At 47.9% G+C, this 16,117-nt stretch overlaps 1 protein-coding gene across 2 annotated transcripts in view; it reads left to right on the top strand.

The window, feature by feature from the left end:
* The window catches only part of DMD (dystrophin), a 2,615,032-nt gene that overhangs the window by 1,840,684 nt on the left and 758,231 nt on the right, over window positions 1–16,117 (top strand). For both annotated transcript variants that reach the window (XM_030202363.1, XM_030202359.1), the window contains one exon: window positions 4,033–4,208. In XM_030202363.1, the coding sequence (XP_030058223.1) occupies window positions 4,033–4,208 (176 nt within the window). The remainder of the gene's footprint in view (window positions 1–4,032; window positions 4,209–16,117) is intronic.

Here is a 16,117-nt window from a genome sequence, read left to right on the forward strand (position 1 = left end):
GGAGTGGCCTGCCCTGCTGCTGCTGCTGCTTGCGTCGAAGATGAAGGCGCTTCAGGTTAGTTGTGGGAGCGACGGAGAGCGGGTGGGCCGGACTGTGGCGGCGCTGGGCCCCCTGGAGGCCCGGGCCCGATGACTTTTGTCCCCCCTGTCCCCCCCTCTCGGCGGCCCTGCAGAGTACAGAAACAGTTGAAAAACCACAGGGGGTCAAATTAACACCAGTCAAAGCCACTCCACCTCCCTGTTCAATCCCGAAGGATGAACAGTGTTCCAGGAGAATATCAGATGCTGCTCCTTTTGGGCTAGAATTTCACTTAAATTGCCCCCTCTGGTCAGTTCAATATGAAGCAGGACTGTATAACGTAAATCCTGAATGTGATGATTATACTCCTGCCAATGTCCAGATAAAGGAGCCTCAGGCTTGCATATACGGATGTTGCTAACATGCTCCCCAATCCAAATCTTGATTTTTCTAGTTGTATGACCAATATAAAAAAGCCCACACGGGCTCCATATACAGTATACAAATCCCTGAGAATTACAGTCTGTTCTCTTATGCATGTGAAATACCTGTTTATTATGGGGGGGAGGCTTAATTTTATCCCCCTCCTGCACATATCTACATATAATGGGTGTAAACGGTATGGTCTGTGCATATATAAAAAAAGATAAATTATTTTGAACCCAAGTTTATTATAGTGACTTGATTTATCCTTGCCATTTTCGGGGCATAGACCGTAGAAGTCTGCCCAGTACTTGCCCTGCCTCCCAACCACCGGTGATGCCGCCCAACCTCCGCTAAGCTTCTGAGGATCCATTCCTTCTGAACAGGATTCCTTTATGTTTATCCCACGCACTTTTTAATTCCATTACCGTTTTCATCTCCACCACCTCCTGCGGGAGGTCATTCCAAGTATGCACCACTCTGCACTGTTAAACTGCATACCTACATTTCTCCCATCCTCTCTAACCTCCTCAGGTTCTGGAGTGCAAACATTTGACATCCAATTTACCAGCAGGTTTGGCTTTTGCTCTGTTTATTTGCTGCAAAGTTAGCTCGGTAAAGGGATTTATTGCCGGTCGTGGTTGGTCTGTGTGCTGTGTTGCAGGAAGAAGAAAAGCTTGTTAAGTTGATATATAAGGACAGAAAGGTGAATTTGATTTTAGTTTAGTTTAATTCCCAGAACAGATGGCGTTAATCTTTCCTTTCCAAAACAATTCGAGTTTACCTGGACCTTAGAGTTACGCTTTTCACAGACCGGGGGATAAAAGACAAAAGTGCAAGACTTTGATTTCAACTGAGTTAAGACAGAAAGCTAATGTGTTTTTAGTAATGAAAGATTTGGGAGATTAAACCCTGAGAACACTTGTCTCTGATGATCCGTAAGCAGAGTCATCTGAAGTCAGGTTTAGATTCTACAACTCTCACTGTGTGACCTCCCAAAGTCGCTTGATCTCCCTGTGAGTTAAAGCTCCATTTACTCCATAAGAACATAAAAGTTGCCATATTGGATCAGACCAAAAGTCCATCTAGACCAGTATCCTGTAGGTAACGGTGGCCATTCCAGATCACAAGTAATTGGTGGAATCTTAAAAAGTACCGAGATTCCATGCTACTGTAACATCGTGAAAAATTCAGCAGTTTAAGACTGTCTGAATTCTCACTTCTATTCTCTAATTCATTTCAGTTCAGTGTCAGCGTTTCCTCTGCTGACCCTCTTTAATGTGAGCCAGTTAATAGTATAAGCTATCGACTTTTCATCTATAGCAGATAAATAGCCCTGAGGTCTCTAGTTGAACTTATGAGCTTTCTGTACCTGTCAGGAAGACACTAGAAATTTCCAGAAAGGACTAGTTGGGAAGTCTCTGGGGACGACCAAAGTTCACGGGGGTGTGTCGGCAGGGTAGCGAAGGTGGGACTGGGGCATGATTAGGAGATGGTCGTCGGCCGATAATAGAAAAAAGAAGGGCGTCCCTGACGAGCACTTGGCCGACTTTACTTGGTCCATTTTTTTTTCACGACCAAACCTCAAAAAGGTGCTCTAACTGACCAGATGACCACTGGAGGGAATTGGGGATGACCTCCCCTTACTCCTCCAGTGGTCACTAACCCCCTCCCACCATAAAAAACAAGTTTAAAAATACTTTTTTTGCAAGACTCAAATGCCATACTCAGGTCCACCGCAGCAGTATACAGGTCCCTGAAGCAGTTGTAGTGGGTGCAGTGTACTTCAGGCAGGCGGACCTGGGGGGGGGGGGGGGGGGCTCAGCACCCAAGGTAGGGAGCTCTGCACCTGGGAGCAATTTCTGAAGTCCACTGCAGTGCCTCCTAGGGTGCCCGGTTGGTGTCCTGGCATGTGAGGGGGACCAGTGCACTACAAATGCTGGCTTCTCCTATGACCAAATGGCTTGGATTTGGACGTTTTTGAGATAGACGTCTTTGGTTTCCATTATCGCTGAAAATCGAGGACAGCCATCTCTAAGGTCGACCTAAATGTCAAGAATTGGGTGTCCCCGACTGTATTATCGAAACGAAACATGGACGTCCATCTTGTTTCGATAATACGCATTGCCCCACCCCTTCGCGGCACTGTCCTTAGAGATGGGCGCCCTTAGAGATGGTCGTCCCCATTCGAAAATGCTCCTCCATGTCTTGGGAAAAAAAACTTCCTTTCAGTATATCCAGTGTTTTTGGAAACATTTCCTGACGCTATCATTTGTATTTATTTATTTATTTATTTGTTGCATTTGTACCCCACATTTTCCCACCTATTTGCAGGCTCAATGTGGCTTACATAGTACTGTCAGAGGCGTTTGCCCAGTCGGTGGATAACAAATACAAAGTTGTATAGTGATCGTATGAGGTATAAGTGGAGGGTCGGAATGGATGAAGATTGTGTGTTGTCCTGTTTGATCATAGTCATGCTGTGTTGGTAGGTGAAGACGGTTACGTGGGGTCGTTGGGGTAGGCCTTTTTGAAGAGGTTGGTTGTCAGTGATTTCCTGAAATTCAAGTGGTCGTGGATTGTTTTCACAGCTTTTGGGAGCCCATTCCATAGTTGTGCGCTTATGTAGGAGAAGCCGGCTGCGTAAGTTGTTTTGTATTTCAGTCCTTTGCAATTTGGGTAGTGTAGGTTTAGGTAAGATCTTGACGATCTGACTTTGTTTCTTATTGGTAAGTCTATGAGGTCTGGTATGTATGGTATAAATTCCACATAGCCCCAGAAAGTTTTAGGGCAATCTTGCTAAAGGCCATTTCTCAAAAAGGGATGAGGCCAGATTAAGTGAAATGTGATACGCTCAAATGTCCAGACTCATGGGGACTATCAGAGCTAAAGACAAGGAAGCATGGAAGGTAGATTAGGCAAAGTGATCAATTGCCTTTGTTATGGGAGCACTGTGTATATATATATATATACTCAGGGGCCCTTTAACTAAGGCACGATGAAAAATGGCCTGTGGTAGTGTAGACGCGTGTTTCGGGCACGCGCGGAATCATTTTTCAGTGCAGCTGTAAAAAATGCCGTTTTAAAAATTTTTGCCAAAAATTGCCGCGCATCCATTTTGGGTCTGAGACCATACCACCGGCCATCGACTTAGCGGCTGCACGTCCCTTTCCCTTTACACCGTTTAGTACAATAAATGTGCCAATGAAATTAATTTACTGTTCCCACCTATTTGCAGGCTCAAATAGGTGGGGAAAATGTGGGATACAAGTGCAATAAATAAATAAAATCTAGGGCAGTACATTCATCCCCTGGTCAGTATTTGTAGTTGCGGCGGGTGGGGGGGGGGGGGGGGGCAGCAGCAGCGGTGATCCTGGGGGGGGGGGGGGGGGTGGCAGCCTTGCCCTGAGCCCAGCTCAATCTCTCAGCAGCCCTGTGGTATGTATTATGGATGTTAAAGGTTGTCTGCCATTGCTTCTGTTTTGGAGAACAATTGTGTGTCTGGGTTTCCCTTTTCCGCAGGATTTGACTGTCAAACTTGGTTGGTCCCTGCTCGACTTCATTGTGCCCTCTGTTTGGACTCTTTGCAGGAACTTCAGGATGGCGTTGGACGGCAGGAAGCTGTCATCAGAACACTGAATGTAACAGGCCAAGAAATCAGTGAGCAGTGCTCGGCCGCCGATGCCAAGGTCCTCCAGGAAAAACTGGCCAGTCTGAACTCTCGGTGGCAGGAGGTCCTCAGACAGCTGGCGGAGAGAAAGAAGAGGTGGGCTAGCATGGCGTTCCAACCTATGTACTCAGAGTTGTGCCAAATCTCTTATAGAAAACTAGCATGAGGGCCACTGAGAGGGGGGGGAAGGGGGGACAAAATTCCCCCGGGCCTCCAAGGGGGGCCCGGCGCCGGGGTAAGGCCGCCGGCGCTGCAGTCCCCGGTCTCACCTGCCTGCCTCCTCGGCTCTGGGCCCCCTACATTTGAAGCGGCAGCCACAGATCGCCTCCCTTCGGGCCTTTCCCCCCCTGTGTCCCTGCCCTCGCGGAAACTGGAAGTTACATCAGACGAGGGTGGGACACAGGGAGGGAAGGCCAGAAAAGAGGCGATCTGCGCCTGCCGCCTTGAGTGCAGGGGGCCCGGAGCCGTGGAGGCAGGCAGGTGAGACCGGAGACTGCAGCAGCGGGGGGAGCGACGGGGGGCGGCAGCAGCGGGGCGGTGGAGGTGGGGCGGCGTTGCCCTGTGCCTGGCCTAGTCTCTCGGCGGTCCTATCATAAGTTGTGCACTGAACTTAAGGAGCGTCCACTTATGCCATGTGGCTGGTGTAAATGGTGGCGCCTAAACGTGGTCCTTGGGTGTGTAAATGCCACTATTGTATAAAGTACATGCAAAAATAGTCAGGGCCAGATGCACTAAACTTAACGAGCCATTAACAAGCAAGTAGTAAACCCTGGCATACACTAAACACTTTTTTCCGACGATGGTATCAGCTAACGAAAACAGAATGCAGATGAGCAAATCGTGTAGAAACCCTATTGTAATGAGATGCACTAACCTTTTCCGATTGCCGTAACGCTGGAAAACACTGGAAAATCTAACGAGAGGTCTGTACCTCTCGTTGGGGCTGCGCGGGATTGGAAAAATTATTAAAATGTAAAAAAAAAAAAAATCGGGGGGGGGGGGGGAGGGGGGCAAGAACGGCCAAGTGCTCGTCAGGAGCGTCCTTTATGGATGTTCTTCACTATATAAAAAAAAAAATCAAACAGTCTCCGATGCTGTTTTGATAAATGTTCAATAAAGACTTCATACAACTTAAAAAAGTGGAAAAAAAATCCAAGTGCTCATTCTTTTTTTTTTTTTTAACAAAACAATTAGTGGGATTTGAACCCGCCGGCTATAACTCTACTTACGTGGTTGTCCCTCCCTTACTCTCAGGTCTCTCAGCTGAGTGAAGCACGGCCAAAAAGGAAGTTTTTATTATTCCGGGGTTGAATGATGTCCAAAAAAGAGCCTGCAGCATCGGAGCCTGTTTGATTTTTTTAAATAAAGCTTCACTTTTTAAAAAAATGCACATTTTGGGGGGTCTCCCCCCCCAATAATAAAAACGTCCTTTTTGGCCGTGGTTCACTCAGCTGAGAGACCTGGAAGTAAGGGATGGACAGCCAAGTGGGTAGAGCACCGGTCTTGTACTCCAGAGGTGGTGGGTTCAAATCCCACTAATAGTTTTGTTATTAAAAAAAAAAAAAGGACAAGCACTTGGATTTTTTTCCACTTTTTTAAGTTGTATGAAGTCTTTATTGAACATTTATCAAAACAGCATAACAAAATACAGCACTTCAGAACAAGTAAGTAATAGCCTAACTGATCAGCTCCAGGCAGGGTTGCCAGGTGGAAAAATTTTTCTAGCCCAATCCAGCCCAAAAACCAGCCCAAAACCCGCCCAAACACAAACCCCGCCCCTGACACCCCCACCCCCGCGTCATCACCCCCGCCCCCGCCGTCACCGGCCCCGCCCCCGCCCCCGCCGGCCCCGCCGGCCCCGCCTCCCACGTCACCGGCCCCGCCTCCCCCGTCATCGGCCCCGCCTCCCCGTCATCGGCCCCGCCTCCCACGTCATCGGCCCCGCCTCCTACGTCATCGGCCCCGCCTCCCACGTCATCGGCCCGCCCAAAACGTCACTAACCCCGCCCAAAAAACGTCACTAACCCCGCCCCCCCGCGGCCGAAAAAGGCAAAAAGCCGCCCGAAAAACCGCACAGAAACCCAAAAAGCCGCCCAAAAAACCGCAACCCGCCGCAGGCAAAAATTTCCCGCGGCGGGTCGCAGAAAACCGCCCAATTGGGCGGTAAAACCGCCCACCTGGCAACACTGGCTCCAGGTCTCTCTCAGCCAATCCCAGCGCGTTTAGCTGGTACCAGTACAGTATCAGCTAAACGCGCTGTGATTGGCTGGGAGGGACGTCCAAAAAGTTTTGCTTTGTGTCCTCTCACGTCCTGATCCTGGGGCTGAAAACTGCTTAAGCATCGCTTGCCTTTGTGCCAGGCTGAAAGAAAATAAAAAGCAGCTTTTCTGGGCTGGAAGGTTCACGTGAGAAACAGACAGACATGGCAGCATCCAGTAACTCCAGCTTGTCAGGCTCCTCTGTATCCTCAGGTTAGTTTTTATTCTCTTGCCTCTGAACTGTACATTAGCTTGCAGCTTGTTAAAAGAACGTCTTTTTACAGGGAGTTTTTCTTATAGTGAAGGACGTCCATAAAGGACGTCCTTGGCATGCGCAGAGCAGCCAGCATAATGCTTGGCTGCTCTGCGCATGCTCGACCTGCCGATTGGCCAACTGTTTAACAATGGGATAGAGAATGCAAGTGAGCTACAACGAGCAGCTCATTTGCATTCCTTTTCCTTGATGCATGCCTGTTCCTTACCGATTCGCTAAGGGAATCGGTAAGGGAAGGGCTCTAACAATTGATTAGTGCATCTAGCCCTCAGAACAGCTTAGTGAAAGGTCCCTATGATGTCTAGTGGAAAACAGCTGGAATATGCAGGCGCCAACTGTTAATACCTATGCCCAGATCTGGGTGCCAGGACATATGCCTGCTGAAATCAGGTGTAATTCGTGGTGTCCAATTTGGACATGTATCCATGGTGTTCTGTGACACGGCCCCTGACCTGCCCATGTCCCTCCCATAGCCACACCCCCTTTTGGGTTGCTTGCTATGGGATTTGGCACACTGTTTTATCGAATAGCGCTTAGCAAGATGTGCGGACAAGTCCAAATTGGTGCCAATTGGCTTTAATAAGTACATAAGTGTTGCCATACTGGGACAGACCGAAGGTCCATCAAGCCCAGCATCCTGTTTCCAACAGTGGCCAATCCAGGTCACAAGTACCTGGCAGAAACCCAAAGAGTAGCAACATTCCATGTAGAACCCCAAAGAGTGGCAAGATTCTAGAATTCTAAAGTATAACAAGATTCCATGCAGAGTTTCAAAGTGTAGCAACATTCCATGTAGAACCCCAAAGAGTGGCAAGATTCTAGAATTCTAAAGTATAACAAGATTCCATGCAGAGTTTCAAAGTGTAGCAACATTCCATGTAGAACCCCAAAGAGTAGCAAGATTCCATTCAGAATCCAAAGTACATAAGTACATAACTACATAAGTGTTGCCATACTGGAACAGACAAAAGGTCCATCAAGCTCAGAATCTTGTTTCCAACAGTGGCCAATTCAGGTCACAAGTACCTGGCAAGATCCAAAAACAGTACAATACATTTTATGCTGCTTATCCTAGAAATAAGCAGTGGATTTTCCCAAGTCCATCTTAATAATGGCTTATGGACATTTCTTTTAAGATATTATCCAAACCTTTTTTAAACCCTGCTAAGCTCACTGCTTTTACCATAAAATAAGGAAATCTGTCATCTCTGCATGTTAAGTGAGGAGTCCACGCAAACTGCACCTCTGTGCACGCTGACTGTGAAAGTACGCACCTTGAAATCTGTAAATGTATTTTCACATTAGTCAGTATTCTGTAAGCACTTACCCCCAGCTTCTGTATATGGCACCCAGATTTGCATGCACAAATTTCTGCGTGTGCCCAAGATGCATGCATAAATTAATTGCGTATTGAGCCCTTAACTATCAATAATTGGGTGCTGGCAACCAGCTATTGAATTTAATGGCACTCAGTAAAATTTGCATTCTACTCTATAAGGCATGATGCCTGACTCTACTAGCGCATAACTCAAAAGGGGTCGTGACCATGGCCGTATTAGGACGTTCCGAAAAATGTGCATGTAGTCATAGAATACTGCCTGAGCACATCTAACTCTGGCACCAGCGTTTACACGAGGCATAAATCGGGCACCAGCGTTTACAGCCGGCATAAGTCTGGCACCTAAAGTTAGGCAGGGGAATCGGCGTTGCAAACTCTTCTATAAAGGGTGCAAACTCTTTATAGAATCGCACATCGTGCAAATTTTTTCCGATGCTGAATTTTGAGCGCCACTTAAAGAATTCCCTCCATAAGGGGTAAAATACTGGCATTTATTTGCCTTCCAAGCACCTAAAGCTAGGTGACCCCTCATAAATTCACCCCACCTCCAGAAGGGGTAATTCTGTAACTCATTGGCTTCCATTACTTTTGCAATAACTGAAGTGAGTCTTACCGGCCTGTAGTTTCCCACTTCTCCTCTGTCGCCACTTTTGTGAAGAGGGACCACATCCGCTCTTCTCCATTCCCTTGGAATCTCTCATGTCTCCAAGGATTTATTAAGCAAATCTTTAATAGGACCCATCAGAATCTCAAAGCTCCCTCAGTATCCTGGGATGGATTCCGTCCTGTCCCATGGCTTTGCCCACCTTCGGTTTTTCAAGTTGTTCATAAACACATCCACTCCATTCTTATATGTACCTTGACCAGTCAATCATGGTCCTTCTCCAGGACTTTCTTCCGTGAACACAGAACAGAAGTATTTGTTTACCACGTTCACTTTTTCATCATCGCTCTCCACAGCATCTTTCAGTCTCACAATTCCATTTCTAGCCTTCCTTCTTTCACTAATATACCTGAGAAAAGTTTTGTCTCTCTTCCTTGCATTCCGCCTCTGCTTTCGCTAGACGTATTTCCCTCTTGGCTTCTTTCAGCTTCTCCCGGTATACTTTCATGTGTTCCTCTCCTTGAGTTCTCCAGTATTTCATGAACGTGGTCTCTTTTGCCTTTATTTTCTCAGCCACTTGTTTGGAGAATCATATCGGTTTCCTTGTCTTACTGTACAATACTATAATGCCTCTGTATTGCTCCATGGTGCGACCTCATCTTGAGTATTGCATTCAGTTCTGGTCGCCGTATCGCAAAAAAGATATAGCGGAATTAGAAAAGGTTCAAAGCAGAGCGACCAAAATGATAAAGGGAATGGAACTCCTCTCGTATGAGGAAAGGCTAAAGAGATTAGGCCTCTTCCGTTTGGAAAAGAGACGGTTGAGGGGGGATATGATTGAGGTCTACAAAATCCTGAGTAGTGTAGAATGGGTAAAAGTGAATTGATTTTTTACTCTTTCAATAAGTACAGTGACTAGGGGGCACTCAATGAAGTTACTACTACTTATTATTTCTATAGCGCTACTAGACGTATGAAGCGCTATACACTGGACATAAAGAGACAGTCCCTGCTCGACAAAGCTTACAATCTAATGGAAATACTTTTAAACAAATAGGAGGAAATATTTTTTCACTCTGAAACTCATTGCTAGAGGATATAACAAGAGCGGTTAGTGAATCTGGCTTTAAAATATGTTTGGACAAGTTCCTGGAGAAAAAGTCCATAGTCTGTTATTGAGATGGATTTGAGGGAAGCCACTGCTTGTCCTGGGATTGGTAGCATGGAATGTTGCTACTATTTGGGATTCTGTCAGGAACTTGTGACCTGGATTGGCCACTGTTAGAAGCAGGATACTGGGCTAGACAGAACATTGGTCTGACCCAGTATAGCTATTCTTATGTTCTTATGTTCATAATGCCCATCTTCAAATCCTTGCTCAAAGCCCATCTCTTCAATGTCACCTTCGGCACCTAACCATTTTACCTCTATCCAGGAAATCTGGACTGCTCCAATTTGACTGTCTGCACATGTTGTCCATTAGATTGTAAGCTCCTTTGAGCAGGGACTGTCCTTCTTTGTTTAACTGTACAGTGCTGCGTAACCCTAGTAGCGCTTTAGAAATGTTAAGTAGTAGTAATAATGCAGAGGACTGTTACTTGTCCCTGGATTGGTAGCATGGAATGTTGCTACTCTTTGAGATTCTGCATGGAATCTTGTCACTCTTTAGGATTCCAGAATCTTTTTATTCTTTGGGGTTCTACATGGAATCTTGTTACTCTTTAGGATTCCAGAATCTTGCTATTCTTTGGGGTTCTACATGGAATGTTGCTTTTAATTGGGTTTCTGTCAGGCACTTGTGACCTGGATTGGTCACCGTTGGAAGCAGGATACTGGGCTAGATGGACCACTGGTCTGACCCAGTATAGCTATACTTTTGTTCTTATGTTAAAGGGAGTAGAGGTGGACCAACTGGCTTATTATGAAAAAAACTGATGTAAAAAAAATGAATTGAAATCAGCTAAAGTTCATTACTTATCAAAAGAGCAGACAATTAGAAGATATTCAGAAAAATGGACTTGACATGGTGCCGTGTTTTGGCGCAGGCACCTGCATCAGGAGTCACAAATATTGTCTTGAATATATCTATAAGTTGCATAAAGTCAATCCAACATGAAGGCAATTTCGGCTGCACTTCTTCTCCGGTCAAACTGGCCAAGAGCTATCGTAATAAGCCGGTTGGCCCGCCTATGCTCTTCCCATGTGTACATCTCATGCATGTTCAGGGGTCCTTTTACTAAGGTGCACTGAAAAATGGCTTGCAGTAGTGTAGGCGCGGGTTTTGGGTGCGCACTGTTCCATTTTTCAGCGTGCCTGCAAAAAAAAGGCCTTTTTAAAATTTTTGCTGAAAATGGGCGTGCAGCAAAATCAAAATTGTCACACGTCCATTTTTGGTCTGAGACCTTACCGCCAGCCATTGACCTAGCGGTAAAGTCTCACGTGGTAACTGGGTGCTAATGACCTACGCGAGTCAAATGCCACTTGGTGCGCATCCGTTACGTGCGTCCGAAAATAAAAATTATTTTTTAGACGCGCATATTGGATGTGCACCAAAAATGAAATTACCGCAAGAGCCATGCAGTAACTCCATTTTGGCACATGTTGGGCGTGCGTAGATGCTTACTCAGCGTAGTAAAAGGGCCCCTCAGTGTGCCATAAGACATACTCATCTCTATATACTGTAATAATTGGTCAGTCTGCCTCCATGGATAGCTGGCTGGGTTCGTAACCGTATGCTAATGAGCTTATGTCAGCTCGCCTCCAGCGTTCCCTTCCCTCACGCCTCAGTTTCCCGCCCTTGCTGAAAAACAAAATGATGTCAGAGGAGGGCAGGACACTGCGAGGGAAGGCTGGAGGTGACGCGAGTGTGCCGCTGCTGCGACCTGAGGTATGGATGGGAGGGGAGAGGAGAATCGCTGGACACGGATGAGATGGGATTGGAGGGCAGAGGAGGGGAGGGGAGAATCGCTGGACATGGACATGGAGGGGAGGGCAGAGGAGAATTGCTGGACATGGACATGGAGGGGAGGGCAGAGGAGAATTGCTGGACATGGAGGGGAGGGGAGGGCAGGGGAGAATCGCTGGACATGGAAGGGAGGGCAGGGCAGAGGAGAATCACTGGACATGGATGGGAGGGGAGGGCAGGGGAGAATCGTTGGACATGGATGGGATGGGATGGGAGGGGAGAATCACTGGACATGGAGGGCAGGGCAGAGGAGAATTGCTGGACATGGAGGGAAGGTCAGGGGAGAATTGCTGGACATGGAGGGGAGGGGAGGGGAGGGCAGGGGAGAATCGCTGGACATGGAAGGGAGGGCAGGGCAGAGGAGAATCACTGGACATGGATGGGAGGGGAGGGCAGGGCAGAGGAGAATCACTGGACATGGATGGGAGGGGAGGGCAGGGCAGAGGAGAATCACTGGACATGGATGGGAGGGGAGGGCAGGGGACAATCGCTGGACATGGACATGGAGGGGAGGGCAGAGGAGAATTGCTGGACATGGAGGGGAGGGCAGGGCAGAGGAGAATCACTGGACATGGATGGGAGGGGAGGGCAGGGGAGAATCGTTGGACATGGATGGGAAGGGATGGGAGGGGAGAATCACTGGACATGGAGGGCAGGGCAGAGGAGAATTGCTGGACATGGAGGGAAGGGCAGGGGAGAATCGCTGGACATGGATGGGAGGGGAGGGCAGGGGACAATCGCTGGACATGGAGGGAAGGGCAAGGGAGAGAGGAGAACTCGCTTAGACGATAGCCTTCCTAGAGCCTGTTTCATTTTTCGCAAAACGGATTTGTTTTACTTGTTCATTTATAAAATAACCCTGTGTTAATGTGTGTAAATGCTGATTTTCTCTGCACTTGGGTTCCATACCCGTGCGCACGAATTGCCTTTTCAATGTTAAAATAAATTTACAGAGACGTACAATTCACCACCATGGACAAAAATAGAGCTCACATCGCACCACAGCAATACAGAAAAAAGCTTTTAAAATGTATTATTTCAAAAGGTGGAATGAATCTGAAAGCAGTAAAAGCTATCATTTCTTTAAAGAGACCTTTCATCAACGGTCCATAATTTGTGCTTTTTTTTTATCCTTTGTACTCAAATGTCTTCAATAATCTGTTCCCAATTTTTATTGCAAAAAACATGTTTTGAGAACTGATTGTGGAAAAATATATGTTTGAAACATATGTTTATGGAATATCAAGTAGGCCCATATTATTGAAGATACTAGTACACAATTGTTTGAATACAGAAGAAAAATAAAAATGCTCGTTAAGAAAATAGGAAGAACGATGAAAGGTCTCTTTAAAGGCTGAGAAAGAAACGATTGCTTTTGTTGCTTTTGAGATCTGTTCTCTTAAACATTCTAATTTTTGTAGATAAATTTCCACACGTAAAAACGTTTTAACGATTGCCCAGTGTTTGTTTGCTACTGAGAAAGGGGGTGAGCTTGTTAAATCTAAATCTTTTTTCTATCAGTTTGAAGGGAAACAATGGAGAACATACCTTAAACGCTTCTTTTACCATCCAAAACTTAGGGGGACGGGGTGCTGTACTAGACTTTGGGGCTCGTTTTTAAAGCACTTAAGACTTTACAAAGTCTGTGCTTTGAAAATACGCCTGAACGTGGCTAGAACAGGGTTTCTGGACCCAGTCTTCAGGACACACCCAACCGGTCTGGCTTTCAAGATATCCGCAATGAGTATGCTTGAGTTAAATTTGCATGCACTGCTTCTATTCTATGCTAATCTATCCAGGGCCACTGAGAGGGGGGACGGGGGGGGGGGGGGGGGCAAAATTCTCCGGGCCACCAAGGAGGGCCTGGCGCCGGAGTCTCTCGCCCTCTCCTGCTCCCAGGCTGCTGGCGCCGCAGTCCCATCTCCACCTGCCTACCCTCAGCTCCCTTCTGTCTGTCGTCCGACCCCCTGCATTTAAAAAAAATCTCTAAAGCAGCAACGCAGCACCTTCTCTGCGAAAGCGGCAGGTCGCCTGGGGCGGGCCTTCCCTCACTGTGTCCCGCCCTCCTTTGATGTAACTTCCTATTTCCACGAGGGCAGGACGCACTGAGGGATGGCCCACCCGAGGCGATCTGCCACTTTCACAGAGAAGGCACTGGATGGCAGGCAGGGGTTGGATGGCAGGCAGAAGGGAGCAGAGGGTAGGCAGGTGGAGACGGGACTGCGGCGCCAGCGGCCTGGGAGCAGGATAGGGAGGCGACAGCAGTAGCAATTGAGGGGTGGGGGCGATCCTTGGAGGGGGGCAGGGCAGCGGCGATCCTGGGGAGAGTCGCAGCAATCCTGGGTGGGGCGGCGATCCTGGGGGGGGCATGGCCTTGCCCCGGGCCCGGCTGAGTCTCTCGGCGGCCCTGAATCTATCTCGTGCATATTCATTGTGGGTCTCCTGAAAACCTGACTGGCTAGTTGTGACCCAAGTACTGGGTTCAGAACCCCTGGGGTTACAGTGATGGTAATCCGAAATCCTGTCTGAAACAGGGTAACCTGTCTTTCTCAGAAACTCAGATCAAACCTGCAGTGGGTTGATACCCCTCACGGTGTGGATAATATGAGGAGGGATTTAGCAAAGGCTGAACGATGGTTCAGAATTTTGCAGCTAAGATTTAATGCTAAAAAATGCAGGGTCATGTATTTGTGTTGCAAAAGCCTGAGCGAGTGGTACAGAACAGAGGCGTATCTGGCCTCCGGCGGTAGGGGGGGCCAGAGCCAAAGAGAGGGGGCACATTTTAGCCCCCCCCCTGCCGCCATTACCGGACCCCCCACCAACGACTCTCTCCACCCCCCCTCCCGCCGCCAGCCCTCCCCTGCTGCCGTTTCTTACTTTTGCGCCGAGGTCCGCTTCCTCCTGGGCCTTTAAAAATATTTCTTCAGCTGGCGGGGGACCCCAACCCCCGCCAGCCAACCCGAGGTGACGTATTTCAAGTTCTTCATCCACCGTTGCCCACGTGCTAGAGTTGAGCGGCTGAATCCAGTTCGGAGTCTGACGTCGCACGATGTCCGAACATCGCACGACATCAGACTCTGAACTGGATTCAGCCGCTCAACTCCAGCACGTCGGCCACGGCGGACGAAGAACTTGAAAGGCGTCACCTCGGGTTGGCTGGCGGGGGTTGGGGTCCCCCGCCAGCTGAAGAAATATTTTTAAAGGCGCAGGAGGAAGCGGACCTCAGCGCAAAAGTAAGAAACGGCAGCGGGGGAGGGCTGGCGGCGGGAGGGGGGCCAGGGCGAAATCTGCGGGGGCCCAGGCCCCTGTGGCCCCACGCAGATACGCCCCCGGTACAGAAGTTCTTCTGTGCATGAAAGAAGAGTGGGACTTGGGGGTGATCACATGTGATGATCCTAAGGTGGCCAGAAAACCAGAATGCATAGAGTACATAGAGAGAGGAATGGCCAGCAGGAAAAAGGAGGTGATCATGCCTCTGTATAAGTCTCTGGTGAGACGTCATTTAGAATATTGTTTACGATTCTGGAGACCGGACCTTCAAAAAGATATGAACAGGATGGAATCGGTCCAGAGAGCGGCTTCTAAAATGGTCAGTGGTCTTCATCATAAAATGCATAGGGAGAAACTTAAAGGCCCCGATATTCAGACAGCGGGAGAGAGTCGGAATATCTCCCGCGGTCTGTGTTGACCCCGGATTTTCAATGCCAGGCCATTTACGGTGACTGGTATTGAATATATGGTTTAAAATTAGCTGGTTCCAATTTAACCAATTTTCAGTGCTAGCCGGTCAAGTTGGAGCCGGCCAGTTATTCCACTTACTGTGGTAGCCAACTATGGCTGCGAAACATTGCTGGCTCCATGTTGAAAATCGCTGGATAGGCGGTTATATCACGCAGTATAACTGGCTATCTTTAAGCCACTATCCAGTGCTAAATATAGCCGGTTAAGTGCCGTTTCGGCAGTCAAACTGTTTTAAATATCAGACGGAAAGTTCTCAATATGTATACTTTGGAAGGGAGAGGGGAGATATGATAGAGATATTTTTCACAACCTGGTGCAGTCAATGGTGCTGAGTCATCTAGACTACTGCAATGCACTATATGCTGGCTGTAAAGAGCAAATTATCAAGAAACTTCAGACAGCCCAAAACACTGCAGCCAGACTCATATTTGGAAAAACAAAATGCGAAAATGCTAAACCCCTAAGGAAAAAGCTACACTGGCTTCCACTTAAAGAACGTATTGTTGTTGTTACATTTGTACCCTGCGCTTTCCCACTCATGGCAGGCTCAATGCGGCTTACATGGGGCAATGGAGGGTTAAGTGACTTGCCCAGAGTCACAAGGAGCTGCCTGTGCCTGAAGTGGGAATTGAACTCAGTTCCTCAGTTCCCCAGGACCAAAGTCCACCACCCTAACCACTAGGCCACTCCTCCACTGTTGCTACTATTGGAGATTCTACATGGAATGTTGCTATTCCACTAGCAACATTCCATGTAGAAGTCGGCCCTTGCAGATCACCAATGTGGCCGCGCAGGCTTCTGCTTCTGTGAGTCTGACGTCCTGC

Source organism: Microcaecilia unicolor, chromosome 4 (assembly GCF_901765095.1).
Source record: "Microcaecilia unicolor chromosome 4, aMicUni1.1, whole genome shotgun sequence".
NCBI lineage: Eukaryota > Metazoa > Chordata > Amphibia > Gymnophiona > Siphonopidae > Microcaecilia > Microcaecilia unicolor.